Source organism: Hypanus sabinus, chromosome 10 (genome assembly GCF_030144855.1).
Source record: "Hypanus sabinus isolate sHypSab1 chromosome 10, sHypSab1.hap1, whole genome shotgun sequence".
NCBI lineage: Eukaryota > Metazoa > Chordata > Chondrichthyes > Myliobatiformes > Dasyatidae > Hypanus > Hypanus sabinus.
Window position 1 is genome coordinate 89,510,236 of NC_082715.1, and position 13,860 is coordinate 89,524,095.

Consider the following 13,860-nt stretch of genomic DNA (forward strand, 5'->3'; position numbering starts at 1 on the left):
TGTGTCCTTCTCATAATTCACTAATCCACCAATCTATGGATCATGAACAAATTCATCTGTGGAAATATATATCCTTATCAGTACTAATTGACAAATTCATCTGTGGAAATATATATCCTTATCAGTACTAATTGACTAATTGGAGATATTGCTTTGTGGATAAGGAGACATTGCTTTGTGGATACAGAACTGGCTTGCCCACAGAAGGCAAAAAGTGGTTGTAGACAGGTCATATTCTGCATGGAGGTTGGTGACCAGTGGTGGCTTAAAGGATCTATTCTGAGACCCTTACTCTTTGTGATTTTTATAAATGACCTGGATGAGGAAGTGGAGGGATGGATTAGTAAGTTTGCTGATGACACAAAAGTTGGGGATGTTATGGATAATATGGAGGACTGTCAGAGGTTACAGCGGGACATTGATAGGATGCAAAACTGGGCTGAGAAGTGGCAGATGGAGTTCAACCCAGATAAGTGTGAAGTGGTTCATTTTGGTAGGTCAAGTATGATGGCAGAATATAGTATTAATGGTAAGACTCTTGGCAGAGTGGAGGATCAGAGGGATCTTGGGGTCCGAGTCCATAGGACGCTACGCAGGTTGATTCTGTGGTTAAGAAGGCATATGGTGTATTGGCCTTCATCGATCATAGAATTGAATTTAGGAGCCGAGAGGTAATGTTGCCGCTATGTAGGACCCTGGTGAGACCCCATTTGGAGTACTGTGCTCAGTTCTGGTCGCCTCTCTATAGGAAGGATGTAGAAACCATAGAAAGGGTGCAGCGGAGATTTACAAGCCTGTTGCCTGGATTGGGGAACATGCCTTATGAAAACAGGTTGTGTGAACTCGGCCTTTTCTCCTTGGAGCGACAGCGGATGAGAGGTGACCTGATAGAGGTGTACAAGATGACGAGAGACATTGACCATGTGGATAGTCAGAGGCTCTTCCCTAGTACTGAAATGGCTGCCACAAGAAGGCCCAGGTTTAAGGTGTTTGGGAGTAGGTACAGAGAAGATGTCAAGGGTAAGTTTTTTACTCAGAGTGGTGAGTGCGTGGAATGTGCTGCCAGCTACAGTGGTGGAGGTGGATGCAATAAAGTCTTTTAAGAAACTTTTGGGTAGGTACATGGAGCTTAGAAAAATAGAGGGCTATGGGTAACCCTAGTAATTTTTAAGGTAGGGACATGCTCAGTACAACTTGGTGGGCCGAAGGGCCTGCATTGTGCTGTAGGTTTTCTATGTTTCTATGATTCTATGACCTATTTGTCTCCTGTTAATAAACCCTGTGTCTAATCCAGCCCCTTGATTTCTTCTTTTATGTGGCACTTTGTTAAATGCCTTCTGGAAATTCAAATATACTACTACTAGTTCTTCTTTAACCACTCTATTATATTCGCTAAGAAATATATTAAACATGATTTCCCCTTGATAGTGATGACTTTGCTTAATTGTATTACGATTTTTACATATGTTTTATTATCTTCCTAACATATTTTACTAATTCTCAATGTTCAGTGTTGGCTAAATAGACTTTTATAGCCTGTATTCTATGTCCCTTCTTTCTTAAAGAGTATTGTTACGTTAGTATTTTCCACTCTTCTCGGGGAAATTTAGGGAACTGGTGTATTATATCCAACATATACAACATATCATTGGGCCTTCTGTAATTAGAAGCATTTTCTTAGGAAATAAAGTCAGAAAAAGAATTAGAAGTATAATCAGATTTGTCACATTTGACTTGATTTTTTAGTTTGCTGAACTGACCAATGTTAGGCAAATAATTGAAACTGTGTTTTTTGTGTTGGAATGTGTACACTTGGAAGCTTTGACACATGTTAAGTGATTGAATTTCTTTGTGTTAATCAGGGTGAGAAAGGGGACCTCGGAGAAGTTGGCCCACGAGGTCTACCTGGAACAGATGTAAGTTCTTTTTCAATTTTTTTCTGCTGGAGTTTGTCTTGTGATTCATCTTTTCAATGTAATCTGGTGTTCTTGCCTCCTAGAAATTTGAGAGTTCCATGATGTAGTATAAATTAACAATAACCCTTCACTCAGCAATGCTGTGGAACCGCTGCATTATCAAAGGTCTCTGCACTTGCATTTATGCATTCTTTGTTAATACTTTGCCATCTACCCTCCTTAAGAGACTGTAGTTATAAGAGATCTTATAGCACAATTCAAAGAAATGTAGGGGAATTACCCTTCATGTTCTGGGTATTATTTGTTAAAAACATTATTTGTTTGATGTCTCCTTGCTGTTCATAGACTATAACATATTGTATTTTCTACATTGTGACTAAACGTTCATCAACAATTACAGAAATTTTGCTGTGAGACTGTAAAAAAAAAGAAAGTTTATGCACATCTGTCATTGTTTTTACTTGTAAGAAGAATTATAAAACTACTTAATTAACAACATGGAGAGAGATGAAAAACCAGGTTCAGGAACAGTTATTTATCCCTCAACTATCAGATTCTTGAACCAGAGGGGATAATTTCACTCAACTTCACTTCCCCCATTACTGAACTGTTCTCATAACCTATGGACTCACTTTCAAGGACTCTTCATCTCATGTTCTTGATATTCATTATTTTCTTTTTGCACAGCTAGTTGTCTGGCTTGCCCTGCCTTGTTGGTGTAGTCTATTATTATGGTAATTAGATTCATGAGTATGTGCTCGCAACAAAGTGAATCTCAGAATTGTATATGATGAAGTATATGTACTTTGATAGTAAATTTACTTCAAACTTTTTGAACTTTGAGAGATTATCTATTTAATATTGCAAACTGATATTTGCAAGAGTACACATCTGTTGGAAAATCCAACAATAGACCAACTACAATAATGAGATTACATAATGAGTATTTTCTGAGGAAAAGGGTAAACTTCAAATTGAATTATTTTATGAATGACATGACCACATGTCGTTCATTGCAGCGAAGAGTCCATGTTTTTCCACTCAATATCTAATACAATTGTAGTATAAATCTGCAATAAAATGAATGGGTTATCATCTACCTATACCCCCATCCCAATGTAAAGTCTCACTAGCAGATGTTCAGTTGGAATTATAGGGATTACAATACTAAGGGTTTAAATTTGCAGTCGATGGGAGTCAAGTCAAGTTGCAGGCACCTTTCTCTGACACTCCCCTGGGTATTACAATAGCAAGGTGGACACCTGAGAAGATTGGACTTGTGACTCTCCACCCCTAATAAGAGCAGAAAGCAAAGCCAAGAAATGTACTCTGTCACTGAAACTGGATCCATCATAGAATTCTATGACAGATTTTGTAACTATAGTGCAGTGAAGACCTAAGCCTTTAAGGAGTTTTCAAGTAAGCCTGTTTCCTTCTATTTGAGGTCTGTGTTGTTTAGAGTCACAGATATGAACTCCTGTGTTTCAGGTGTGATGAACATTAATGATGTGTGTTCAGCAGCTTTCACTTGTAGGTGCAATTCAAAAATAGCTCTGCTGTTTGATTGTCTTGTGGAAAGAAGGTCAAAGAAGAAACCCAACCCTGTCAGGAATTAATATTCACAGACCATATCTTGATATTCCAATACTGCCACTTCAATTATACAAATACATTATTATTTAGGAAATTATATTCTAGCTGTTTGGTATCCATAGAAACACTGCATTGGGAGAGCACATTACAGGTTTTATGACTCGGCTGACAAGAGACTATATGGCGTGTAGCCAACCACATGTTGTTGTATTGTACAGAGCACAGGACAAATTTTCAACAGTGCTGCATGGGCTGTAATTTATCAGAGCAAATCCTTTTCCCTAGGGTAACAATGTCATACTCCCGAGGATGTCTTTTTAAGGTTAGAGAGGGGAAATTTAAAGTAAAGGGCAGGTGTTTTTTATGCAAACAGAGAAAGATGCTTAAAATAGGTTACCAGTAGGAGTGGAATCAGGCAGTTTTATAGAATTCAAAAGGTTTTTTATTCCTTTCATGAATATGGAAGGGATTGAGATATGGATGATAACACAGAAGGACATATAATATAAATTGTCATCAAGATCAGCACCACGTCATGGGACAGATCGCCTGTCCAGTGCTGTACTGTTCTCTCTTCTGTTACTCAGGAATTGACAAATCAAATTTCTATCTCATAGAAATCCTGTCCACAATACTTAACTTGGCAACAATGAAATTAAAATCAGTTACTCCATAGGAATGTTCAAAATTCCCTCAAATGAACCAAGCTTTATAACTCAAACTTATCATAAAGATCACAGTAACAAGAAACAAGAACTAAATGGGCATAGAGACTGTAGATAACTCATATTTGCCTTCTTAAGTCTAAGGATGCAATTACAGATATAGAAATGGATCCAGCAGGTCCAGGTCAATCAACAACCACTAATACTACAGTTACTCTCCCCTCATTCCCATCAGTTTTCCCCTCCTGCTCCCCAGATTCTATTATTCACCTCTATACTCAGGGCAATTTATGGTGGCTAATTTTTACATTGACTAATTAGCCAACAACCCCATTTTTGGGATGAATAACGGAAATTAACATTGTCACGAGGAGAATGAGACAGCAGCAGGGACCAGGTTGTTGGAGCAGTTCTTTAGCTGCTCCACAATGTTGTCCCAATACTCAACAAAAAGAGCCCTGCTGCATTTCCCACAAATCTGGTACAATGAAATAAAATAAAGAGTAATTTATGTTTGAGTAAACTTTGATGTTTACTGGATCAAGGACCCGGGATCCTTTGAAGATATTTTATTCTGCTTGGATTTTGACTTGTAATTATTTGCAAGACCTGTAATTATTTACACATCCTTTTATCCTGCAATCCTTTGCCACTATGAATGCTGCAGTAACTTTTTTGCTTTCCAACTATTAATTATTGGTAGAATAAAAAGCTATTATTCAACCATAAAGTTTGAGTAATAAGGCAGTAGTTACTAATTTAGTGCTTCAGAATTAAAATTATCATTTAATCATTTTGATTTTGATGATACAAAAAAAACAACATCCAGTCTTCTCCTATCATTTCGCATTTCCTCCTTCCCCCCCACTACTTTCAAATCTCTTACCATCTTTCCTTTCAGTTAGTCCTGACGAAGGGTCTCGGCCCGAAATGTCGACAGCGCCTCTCCCTACAGATGCTGCCTGGCCTGCAGTGTTCCACCAGCATATTGTGTGTGTTGTTTGAATTTCCAGCATCTGCAGAGTTCCTTGTGTTTGAACTCCATTCTCTCCAGATACCATTACAATGAAATCCACTGACGAGCAAAATAAGCATTTTATCAGGAAAATCTCATGTCTTTTCCTTACACATCTTGACCAGCACACACAAATCACAGCAGGTCAGGCAGCATCTAGAGAAATGTATAAACTGTTGATGTTTCAAGCCAAGACTCTTTATTGGGACTGGAAAGGAAGGTGGACTAAACCAAAGTAAGAAGATGGGGGAAGGGGGAGGGGGACAAGCTAGGTGGTGATAGGTGAAGTCAGGTGGGTGGGGAATGAAGGATCAAGTGATGGTCCTGAGTGATGTCCTTTTCAAGAGGTAAGTAACAGGTGTCTGAGAGTTGCCATCTATCCTCAGCAAGGTGGGGGTCAGCATGCCACACTACAACAGCACCCCCTTTGCCTGTCATGTAATTGATGTATGGAGTGTAATAACTAAATTCCCTTAATAGGAATTTCCTTTCTGTTGAGCAAGTTAGTTACAGCAATCCCATGCATTGATTAAATGACAACATTAAAAATGAATAGAATTTAGCATCACTTGCCACATTGTTGCCATTCTTGATTATCCTCAAAAAAGGTGGCGATGAATGATGTTCTTGAAGCACAGCATCCCTTTGAGTGAATGAACTCCCACCATGCTAATGGAAGTGGGTTCCAAGATATGGTCTAGTAACAGTGGAGGACTGGCAATATATTTTGCAGTCAGGAAGATGTATGACTTTGATGGAAACCTGTACATGACAGTGTTTTCTCCTACCTTGTCTTTCTTTGGTGAAGTTACAATACTATTAGAATAACGTCAGTGAGCTGTTGGGTGAGTGGTTTCTTTGTTCTGGGTTCTGTCAAATCTTCTTGAATCTTGTTGGAGCAGCATTCATTCAGCCAATTGGAAACTATTACTATTGAGGTATATGGACTAGTCTTCAGGAGTTGAAATGATTTCCATGCAATACCCAACTTCTACTTGCTATTGTAGTTACGTGGCTGGTCCATTTGCATTTCCAATTGTTGCTGGTAGGAGGGTCTGGACAATTGTAATGTCTACTCATCAATCATTAACATTCAGCTTGATATGGACAGGTATTGCATTCACATATGCACAAATATTATTGGCTACGGATCATATAGAATATTGTCATAGTGGTGCAGCAAGTACATCCAATCAAGCATCAGGCTGCTTCCCTTTCACTTCCAGGTGCCCCATGTTTGATAGTGACCTCAGATACAATCTATATGGAATGTATATGTTCTCCCAGTAACCATGCAAGGCTTTTTTCTCTGTGAATACTTACATATCCCAGAGACATGCTAAGAGGTGCACCCAAACTCCAAAAGGAGCTGGGCAGGATAATAAATCAGCCATGATGGAATGGTAGAGAAGACCAGATGGGCCAAATGGCCTAATTCTATCCCTATATCTTATGGTCACTTGGAACGAGCTGAACTAGCTGGACACTAGGCTCTGTGATGGTAAGATCGTAAGGAAGCAAGACAGATCAGCCGTACCCACTTCTGACTGAAAATGTTTACAAATGCTACAGCCTGGTTGTTGACATCCATGTTCCATTTCATGAAAGCTCGGGATGTTGTAGGAGTTTGCTATTTAATTATATCCCATTATTCGTGATAAGATGTGACTGCAGTACAGAACATTGGTTAGTGTTTTGGGAGTGTGTACATCTTTGCATTACACAGCTCTTTAGCTGTTTGGCATGCGCATGATGTTGTAGTAATATGATAAATGATCTGAAGTGGAACTACATTCCTTTAGTTCAGCATTAAATGCAAAGAATAAAAGCAAAACACATCAGATATGGGAAATACTATTTAGTAAGTGACAGACTTTTCTAACATATATTTGGCTTTTTTGATAATACTTAATATGCTTGGACAATTTTTTATAACCCTTTATTTTAAATGCCTGAAAATTGAACTGATTAGAGCTATAATTATTAAACAGCTGGTTTATGGTTGAATAAAATATCCAATTAGAGCATTTTACTTTTGTCTTCACACAGGGTTTAAAAGGTGACTCTGGTGACATGGGTCCAGCTGGCGTAAAAGGTGAAAAAGTAAGTGCCAACTGAAATTTCAGTAGAGGCCAATAATAATTAGAAGTTTTTCCTCTTGTGAGCTAGAAGCTTCCACTGCAAAAGACAAGCAGTTGGAAGAAATTGTTTTTTTCTTCACAAATGTATTGGATGGAGTACAGTAGTTTTGGCTTGTTTGCTAATGTACAACCAGTGATAGTGAATCAGCAGCCTGGTTCAGCTCTCTAACATTTAACGTTAATTCACTTTTTTACATTTTAGACACTGCACAAGCTTAATGTGATAGATTAATTAAATGTATTTAATGTTTTTCTTGAAAGGACCTGGGCAAAATTAATTGAATTCATATTCACAAAATTAAGATGGCCCAAATGCAGCATTACCAATAATTTCCAGGCTACAGAATCTAATTGATCGAGTCATAGAACACTACAGCAAAGAAATAGGAACCATTTAATACTATTTAATAAGTGACAGACTTTTCTAACATATATTTGGCTTTTTTGAACCATTAATTTGCTAGTCCCATCAACCTGCACCCAGACCATAGCCCTCCATATTAAAGAGAATTGGAAATGTCCATGTTAAATAGAATTAACAGGTGGGAGTCCCTTAAAGATTTATTTTTAGTCACTTATTAAACATTTATAAGTAATTCAGCTGTCTATTAAGTAATATGGAATAATGAGATTAATTGAAGATAATTAAAATCCTAAGGAGGCAAAATTTGGATGGATGAGTAAGTAGCAAGTGACATTCAACATTGAGAAATATGAAACACTGCATTCAGGTTCTAAATTAGCAGATAGTAAATATGATTATGCAATGAAGGGGATAATGTTTCAAATGACTGAGCTTGAGAGTGATACAGACCACTCATTGAAAACATTTCTGCAATGTGGAAACCAATTGGCAAGTCAAACGGAATGAGCTGTGTGAGCAGATGCACAGAATATAAGTACATGGGAGTAACATGACTCGCCTGTAATGTATTAGTAGGATTATACTCGGATTGTGTCCAAGTCTAGTGCCTTTACCTTCATTATCAGTGGAACATCATAAAATAGGACAACAGCAGTTCTAAAATATAAAGTGTTGTAATCAGCAATGGCAAATTAATCTCAGGCAGAGAAAAAGGGAGGAGTCTGAAATTGTGATAGCCCTTGCAAAAAGACAAATCCTGTTAGGCTTAAGACCATTCTTCTGAAAGCAATAGTGCTTCTTTACTGTGGTCCATTCAAGAGAATCATTTGCTTTACCATGTTAAGGATGACATTTGTCATACATTGTTCTCATATGATGCATTACTGGAGCTGTAAAGTCTTGACATGGTACTCAAGAAGAATTTTTTGATACGGACAGCACAAAGGAATGAGGATATAAAGAAACTCTTGGAAATTAGGTAATATTTCTCTTGTGATTTAAGTTGAAATACTATATATTTGATAGATGAAAATACCGCCTTCTACTGTATCATGAAAGTACTAAGGATTCTTTTATCATTAATTAAAATCATAAAAGTATTTTGAATATGGATGATGGACTTCTAAGAAATACAGAAAGATAAACACGATTGGCATGTTGTGGTTCACATAACTAGTTAAAGATCAGATGAATCTTTCTTTTCAACTTGCTTAGTTTTACAATTTTTTAAACCATGTACCTCATGGAGTTATTCAGCATGGAAAACTTGATAAAATGAGTTGACTGTTGACTAGTTAATTATTAACTGATTCTTTTGTTTTTATTAGGGTGATATGGGTCCACCTGGTCCACCTGGAGTATATGTAAGTAACTGATGCCAGATACCAAAATGTTCAGTGATTCAAGAAAATAGATAAGTATTTTAAGATGAGAAGATACAGCTTTGTCCCCAGAATTTGAGAGGGTGATTAGTTTTGATTTGGTCTAGCAAAGAACTGGCTGAGGCACAGTAAATCAAATGCAGCATTTGCCGAGTACTGGTTTTAAGTAATGCACTCAGTTATGATCTTCATCTCTAAACTGAAGCATCTAAAATGAGCATATCATTTTTTGTATTTTATGAACATCAGCTCAATTGTCTTTCAGAAACTCAGCGTGCAAACTCAAAATGAAATACCTTTCAGAGACAAAAGCAAAATATGCTAGAAATACTCAGCACATCAAATAGCATCTACAAAGAGAAAAACAGTTATTATTGAATGTTGATGACCTTTCATCAGGAGTTATGGAAAGTCATTTACTTGAGATCTTATTTTTGCTTCTTTATCAGAGATCCTGTCTTTCTAGCATTTCTGTCTTTATTTAAAAATATCCAGCAACTGCAATGTTCTGTTTCAGTTTCAGAATAATTATCTCCAGTACCTGTGGTATTCTCATCAAGGAACACATATCTTAAATCAGTAGGCTGGTTTCCAGCATTTTTGGAGGAATGTAGAGTCTCCTATGAAAGGACTCCCTAGCAAGAACATAGATTCACTCAGTGCATGTAGTTATATCAGAGTTGAAATATGGAGTAATTTGTGCAACAGCTGAATTGAGTTGCATTAGAGCAGTAAAATTAAAAACACTCATTAATTAACCACTTTTTGTTATTCAATTCACAATCATGTTTTATCTCAAACTAGTCAAAGTATTACTCACTAAGTGTTTATGTCAAGGACTGTTCCAGCTTTGGCTTAAGCCAAATATATTCAAGTTTCCAGAAATAAATTTAAGACCCTGCAAGTGTTTATTTTTTATAAAATCATGTAATTTATGTTGCTAATTGTAATTTTCATTACATTGGAGCAGACCGTTATGAGTCTTCAGAACATTCTTCTCCAAAACTGATGGAGTCAGAGTCTTTGAATATTTTTAAGTCAGAGGTAGATATGTACTTGATTAGAAAGGGAGCAGAAGGGTTAGAGAGCAAGGCAGCCTTAACCTGCTCCTAAATTATATGTTTATATAAGCTTCTTTTTCAGTGGAATGCTAAAAACATTTTGGAGATAGTGGCCTTTGATTAAGTTTTCAACTGTTGCCCTATTTTTCTTAAGTGGAAGTTAAAGATTTCATGGTACACTTTGCATAGGAATAGCAAGTTTTCCTGCTATCAAGAAAATGTTAACTCCCCCCACAAACATCAACACAAATAATGTGTTTAGTTACTTACTGATGGACTTACATATTATGCAAGGGGGTCATGAAGTGCATCAAGTCCATGCCATATTGCATCAGGGCAGCCTCTCTTTGTAGTCTTGGGTAAATAGTTTGACAGATGGGGTAAATGGTTTCTTTTTCCAAGGTTGGGAGAGTCTAAATGTAAAGGGAATAGATTGAAGGTGAATGAAGAGAAATTTAAAGGAAATCTGAGGGCAAGTCTTGACCAAGAGGGTAGTGGTCATGCGGAACAATCTGTCAGAAGAAGCAGCAGAGGCATGTACAATTAAAGCACTTAAAAGGCTTTTAGATGGATATTTTTGTAGGAAAGGAGCAGAGAAATATGTGCTTAATACTGACAAATGGATATAAATAGTTGGCATGGATGAGCTGGACCAAAGGACCTCTTCAGCTCAATGACTCTACATTAAAGCACATCAGAAAAGATATAAAAGCTAGTATGTATGTATGTGTGTGCGTGTGTGTATTCCATTGGTTTTCAAATATTTTAATAAAATGTCTATGTAACAGAGCAAAATATTCAATGATGAAAGATGAAATAGTGCCATTTTTAACCTGATAAAATAGTTTGCAATTATCTTAAAATGCTTTCATTTGATTACAGTTCCGTGCACCCTGATAAATGACTTTCAGCAAAATTAATTGAAATGAGTTATCAGACAGCCAAAATAGGTATCCTTTTCAAGTTGTAGGGCCTGTTTAACTTGGAAATTAAATTCCAAAACTGTCTAGACCCTAATTCAGGACAGAACTGGTTGAAACTGTTTCTGTGCAATCTTTGACTGATCTTATTTGTGAAAGGCTGAAGCAATTCTGCAAAAATATATTTTGATTAATCCTTGTTGGGCCAATGAGAGATTGACATTAGTTCCAAATCTGTTGACTATGATCCAGACTTATCTTTGGTTGGGTTAGATGGTTCATTTAATGGTTTGGTAGGAGAGGCAATTTGCCTTTTACGTTATTTTCTGAAAATGATATGTTCACTGAAAATTAAGAAATCTTCTTAATTCCCCAATGATTATTCAGCCAATTTGCATGTAGAGAAACTGGCTATAATAACATAGATTATAAAAAGTAAAACTAGAATAATTATTTTATAACCAATGTAAACAGGAAGTACAAATAGAATTATTTCAGACAAATGGGCGTCAGTAAAATAGCCAGACAAAGTGATTTTAAATGCAACTTGTGAGTCAAAATTTTTTCTTTATGTTATTTTTAGTGTCCTGGTTAGCGTGGTTATGTCAAAGTCCTTTCTGCACTACTTGTCAGGGTCATTAGCTCATTCATTTTAAACTGGTTATAGCTTCATTAAAATAGTATGGACAGGAATTTGGTGTGAATGTGTTAACCAGCATATTTAAAAATAACCCTCCAATAAATTTCAATTATTGGGCTTGCTTCCAGGGACATTGTTAAGAGAAAAAATAGATGGGAGTTAGCTGAACCAAGCTTGTTGGCCTTATCCCTTTCATTGTGAGAGGTAGACTTATCAGTTAGTTTAAATTACTGACACTTGGGCAACCCTATATTTTAGCTATTTGTTAATCTTTATTACTGTCATGAGTAGTGTATTTGACAAAAGACGATGATCCTATGGGACAGGAACATTTTGTCAGTGTATTTATTTGCTCATTTTTGTTCACATTTGTGTGAACTGAGATTAGCCTCCTGTTTTCATGTCTGGTCAATGTTCCTTTAGTTCCTGGTTCAAGCAAGTAAGCTGAGAAGGTAGGATAAAGAAAAAAAAGTTTGTCCCTGGTTTGTTTATTGAACCAAATATTTTCAACGGTCCCCCATTTATTTTCAATTTGATTTTCCTCTTTTTGAGAATTTTTAATTCTATATATAGATAAAACAAGTTCTCTGCTATTACTCTTCAAACGTTTGAACGGTTCAGTAACCAAGCCAGTAGATTCTCCAACTTTTTGTTTATGTTAACTCTGGATTTCTAGCATTTGCAGAATCTTTTGTGTTTTATAATTTTAAATTACAGAGGGAGAGGGAGGAATGGAGAGTACTGCATCTCACTGATGACAAGCAGAAACCCCAGATGCTGAACAAAGCATATCTAAAGCAAATTAAAAGTTGATTGTCATTTGTCATTAACTTTGGCCAATACTCCAGAAGTTAATTGACTTACAATAGGAACTGCCTTCTGTTGATAAACAGGAGGCAGTTTCTTTTTTATGGAATAGAATTTCCAACCCTTAAAGTCACATACGTTTACAGTGCACTTTTGATTTAAAACAAAAAGATTAACATCTTGTTGCTGGCCAAGACTTAAGGGACGTCATTTCAGTGGCTAACTCAGAGATTGGCACATGTGAGGCCAAAGCTCCCTGGCATTAATATACACAATCTTTTTCTATCAGATCAACAATAGGTGACAGAATTATGGTGTAATCCTCTCACAGGGCCATCATTGTCATCCCCATTACTCAATCTCATTTGTATGGTCATACTTATCTGGCTCAGAAAGGAATTCTAAAACAATGAAATGGCAAGGGTTTGTACTGAATTTAATTATTTTAGTCCGTTACATGTTGTTGTTCCTCCTAATCACTGACTTAACATATACTTAGGAGTCTGATCTTATAGCATGGTAAACAAGCACAGCGGGGAGACTAAAACTGGAAAAAAAGAAATATGTAGATATTTAAAGAGCAAACATGAGGAAGTCTGCAGATGAGCATCTATAGGGAGAAGCACTGTTGACATTTCGGGCCGAGACCCTGTAAGGTGTAAAGGTGTAAGGATTCAGCCTTTGTCCAAGACTGTTAATCTAGTATGACTCTTCACTGGAGTATAGGAATATCATCCATCTATTCAAAACCACTGGTTGTTCCAAGACATTATTAGAGTAGATTTGTGAATTTCTCTTTGCATTCTTCTTGTCTCCCAATGAAACAGATTAACTTCTGTTTATTATGTTGATATTCATGACCCCATCCTCATTCTCTGAAAATTTATTTATGTCACACTGATTGCACCACAGTGTTTCATTGGTTGTGAAATGCTCTGGGATATCCTAGAAAATATGACCAGTACACAAGTGCAATCTCCTCAAAGATACATGATCACACAGTAGATTATTGGTGAAGAAGGGCAAGGATGGAAAAGAGAAGTAAGGAAGACAGATGAGAATACTAGTGGGGAAAAGTGCCTCAATTAGTTTCTACTAAAGAAGAACTGAAGAAAATGTGAAAAGGAAGAGGTATAATTGGCATCCCGGAAAGCTGGAAAAAGTCATCTCAGGTGAGAAGCGGACTCAGAAAAGGGACAAAATAAATTTTCATGCATGAAGGATTAGGAACATTTCAGGTCCAGTCCACAAGGTAACAGTGAAGATTCAAACTGAATAAAAAAAAACAAGATTAACCCTAGTTTTTGGTGATTGACCTACCTTACCTAGGTAACTGAGGAAATGAGTGCACATGGA

The 13,860-nt window shown here is 36.7% G+C and overlaps 1 protein-coding gene across 1 annotated transcript in view; it reads left to right on the plus strand.

Annotated features, from left to right (window-relative positions):
* The window catches only part of LOC132401339 (collagen alpha-1(XXII) chain), a 258,324-nt gene that overhangs the window by 149,237 nt on the left and 95,227 nt on the right, over positions 1-13,860 (plus strand). The window contains exons 10-12 of the mRNA XM_059983468.1: positions 1,863-1,916; positions 7,239-7,292; positions 9,023-9,058. Of these exons, the coding sequence (XP_059839451.1) occupies positions 1,863-1,916; positions 7,239-7,292; positions 9,023-9,058 (144 nt within the window). The remainder of the gene's footprint in view (positions 1-1,862; positions 1,917-7,238; positions 7,293-9,022; positions 9,059-13,860) is intronic.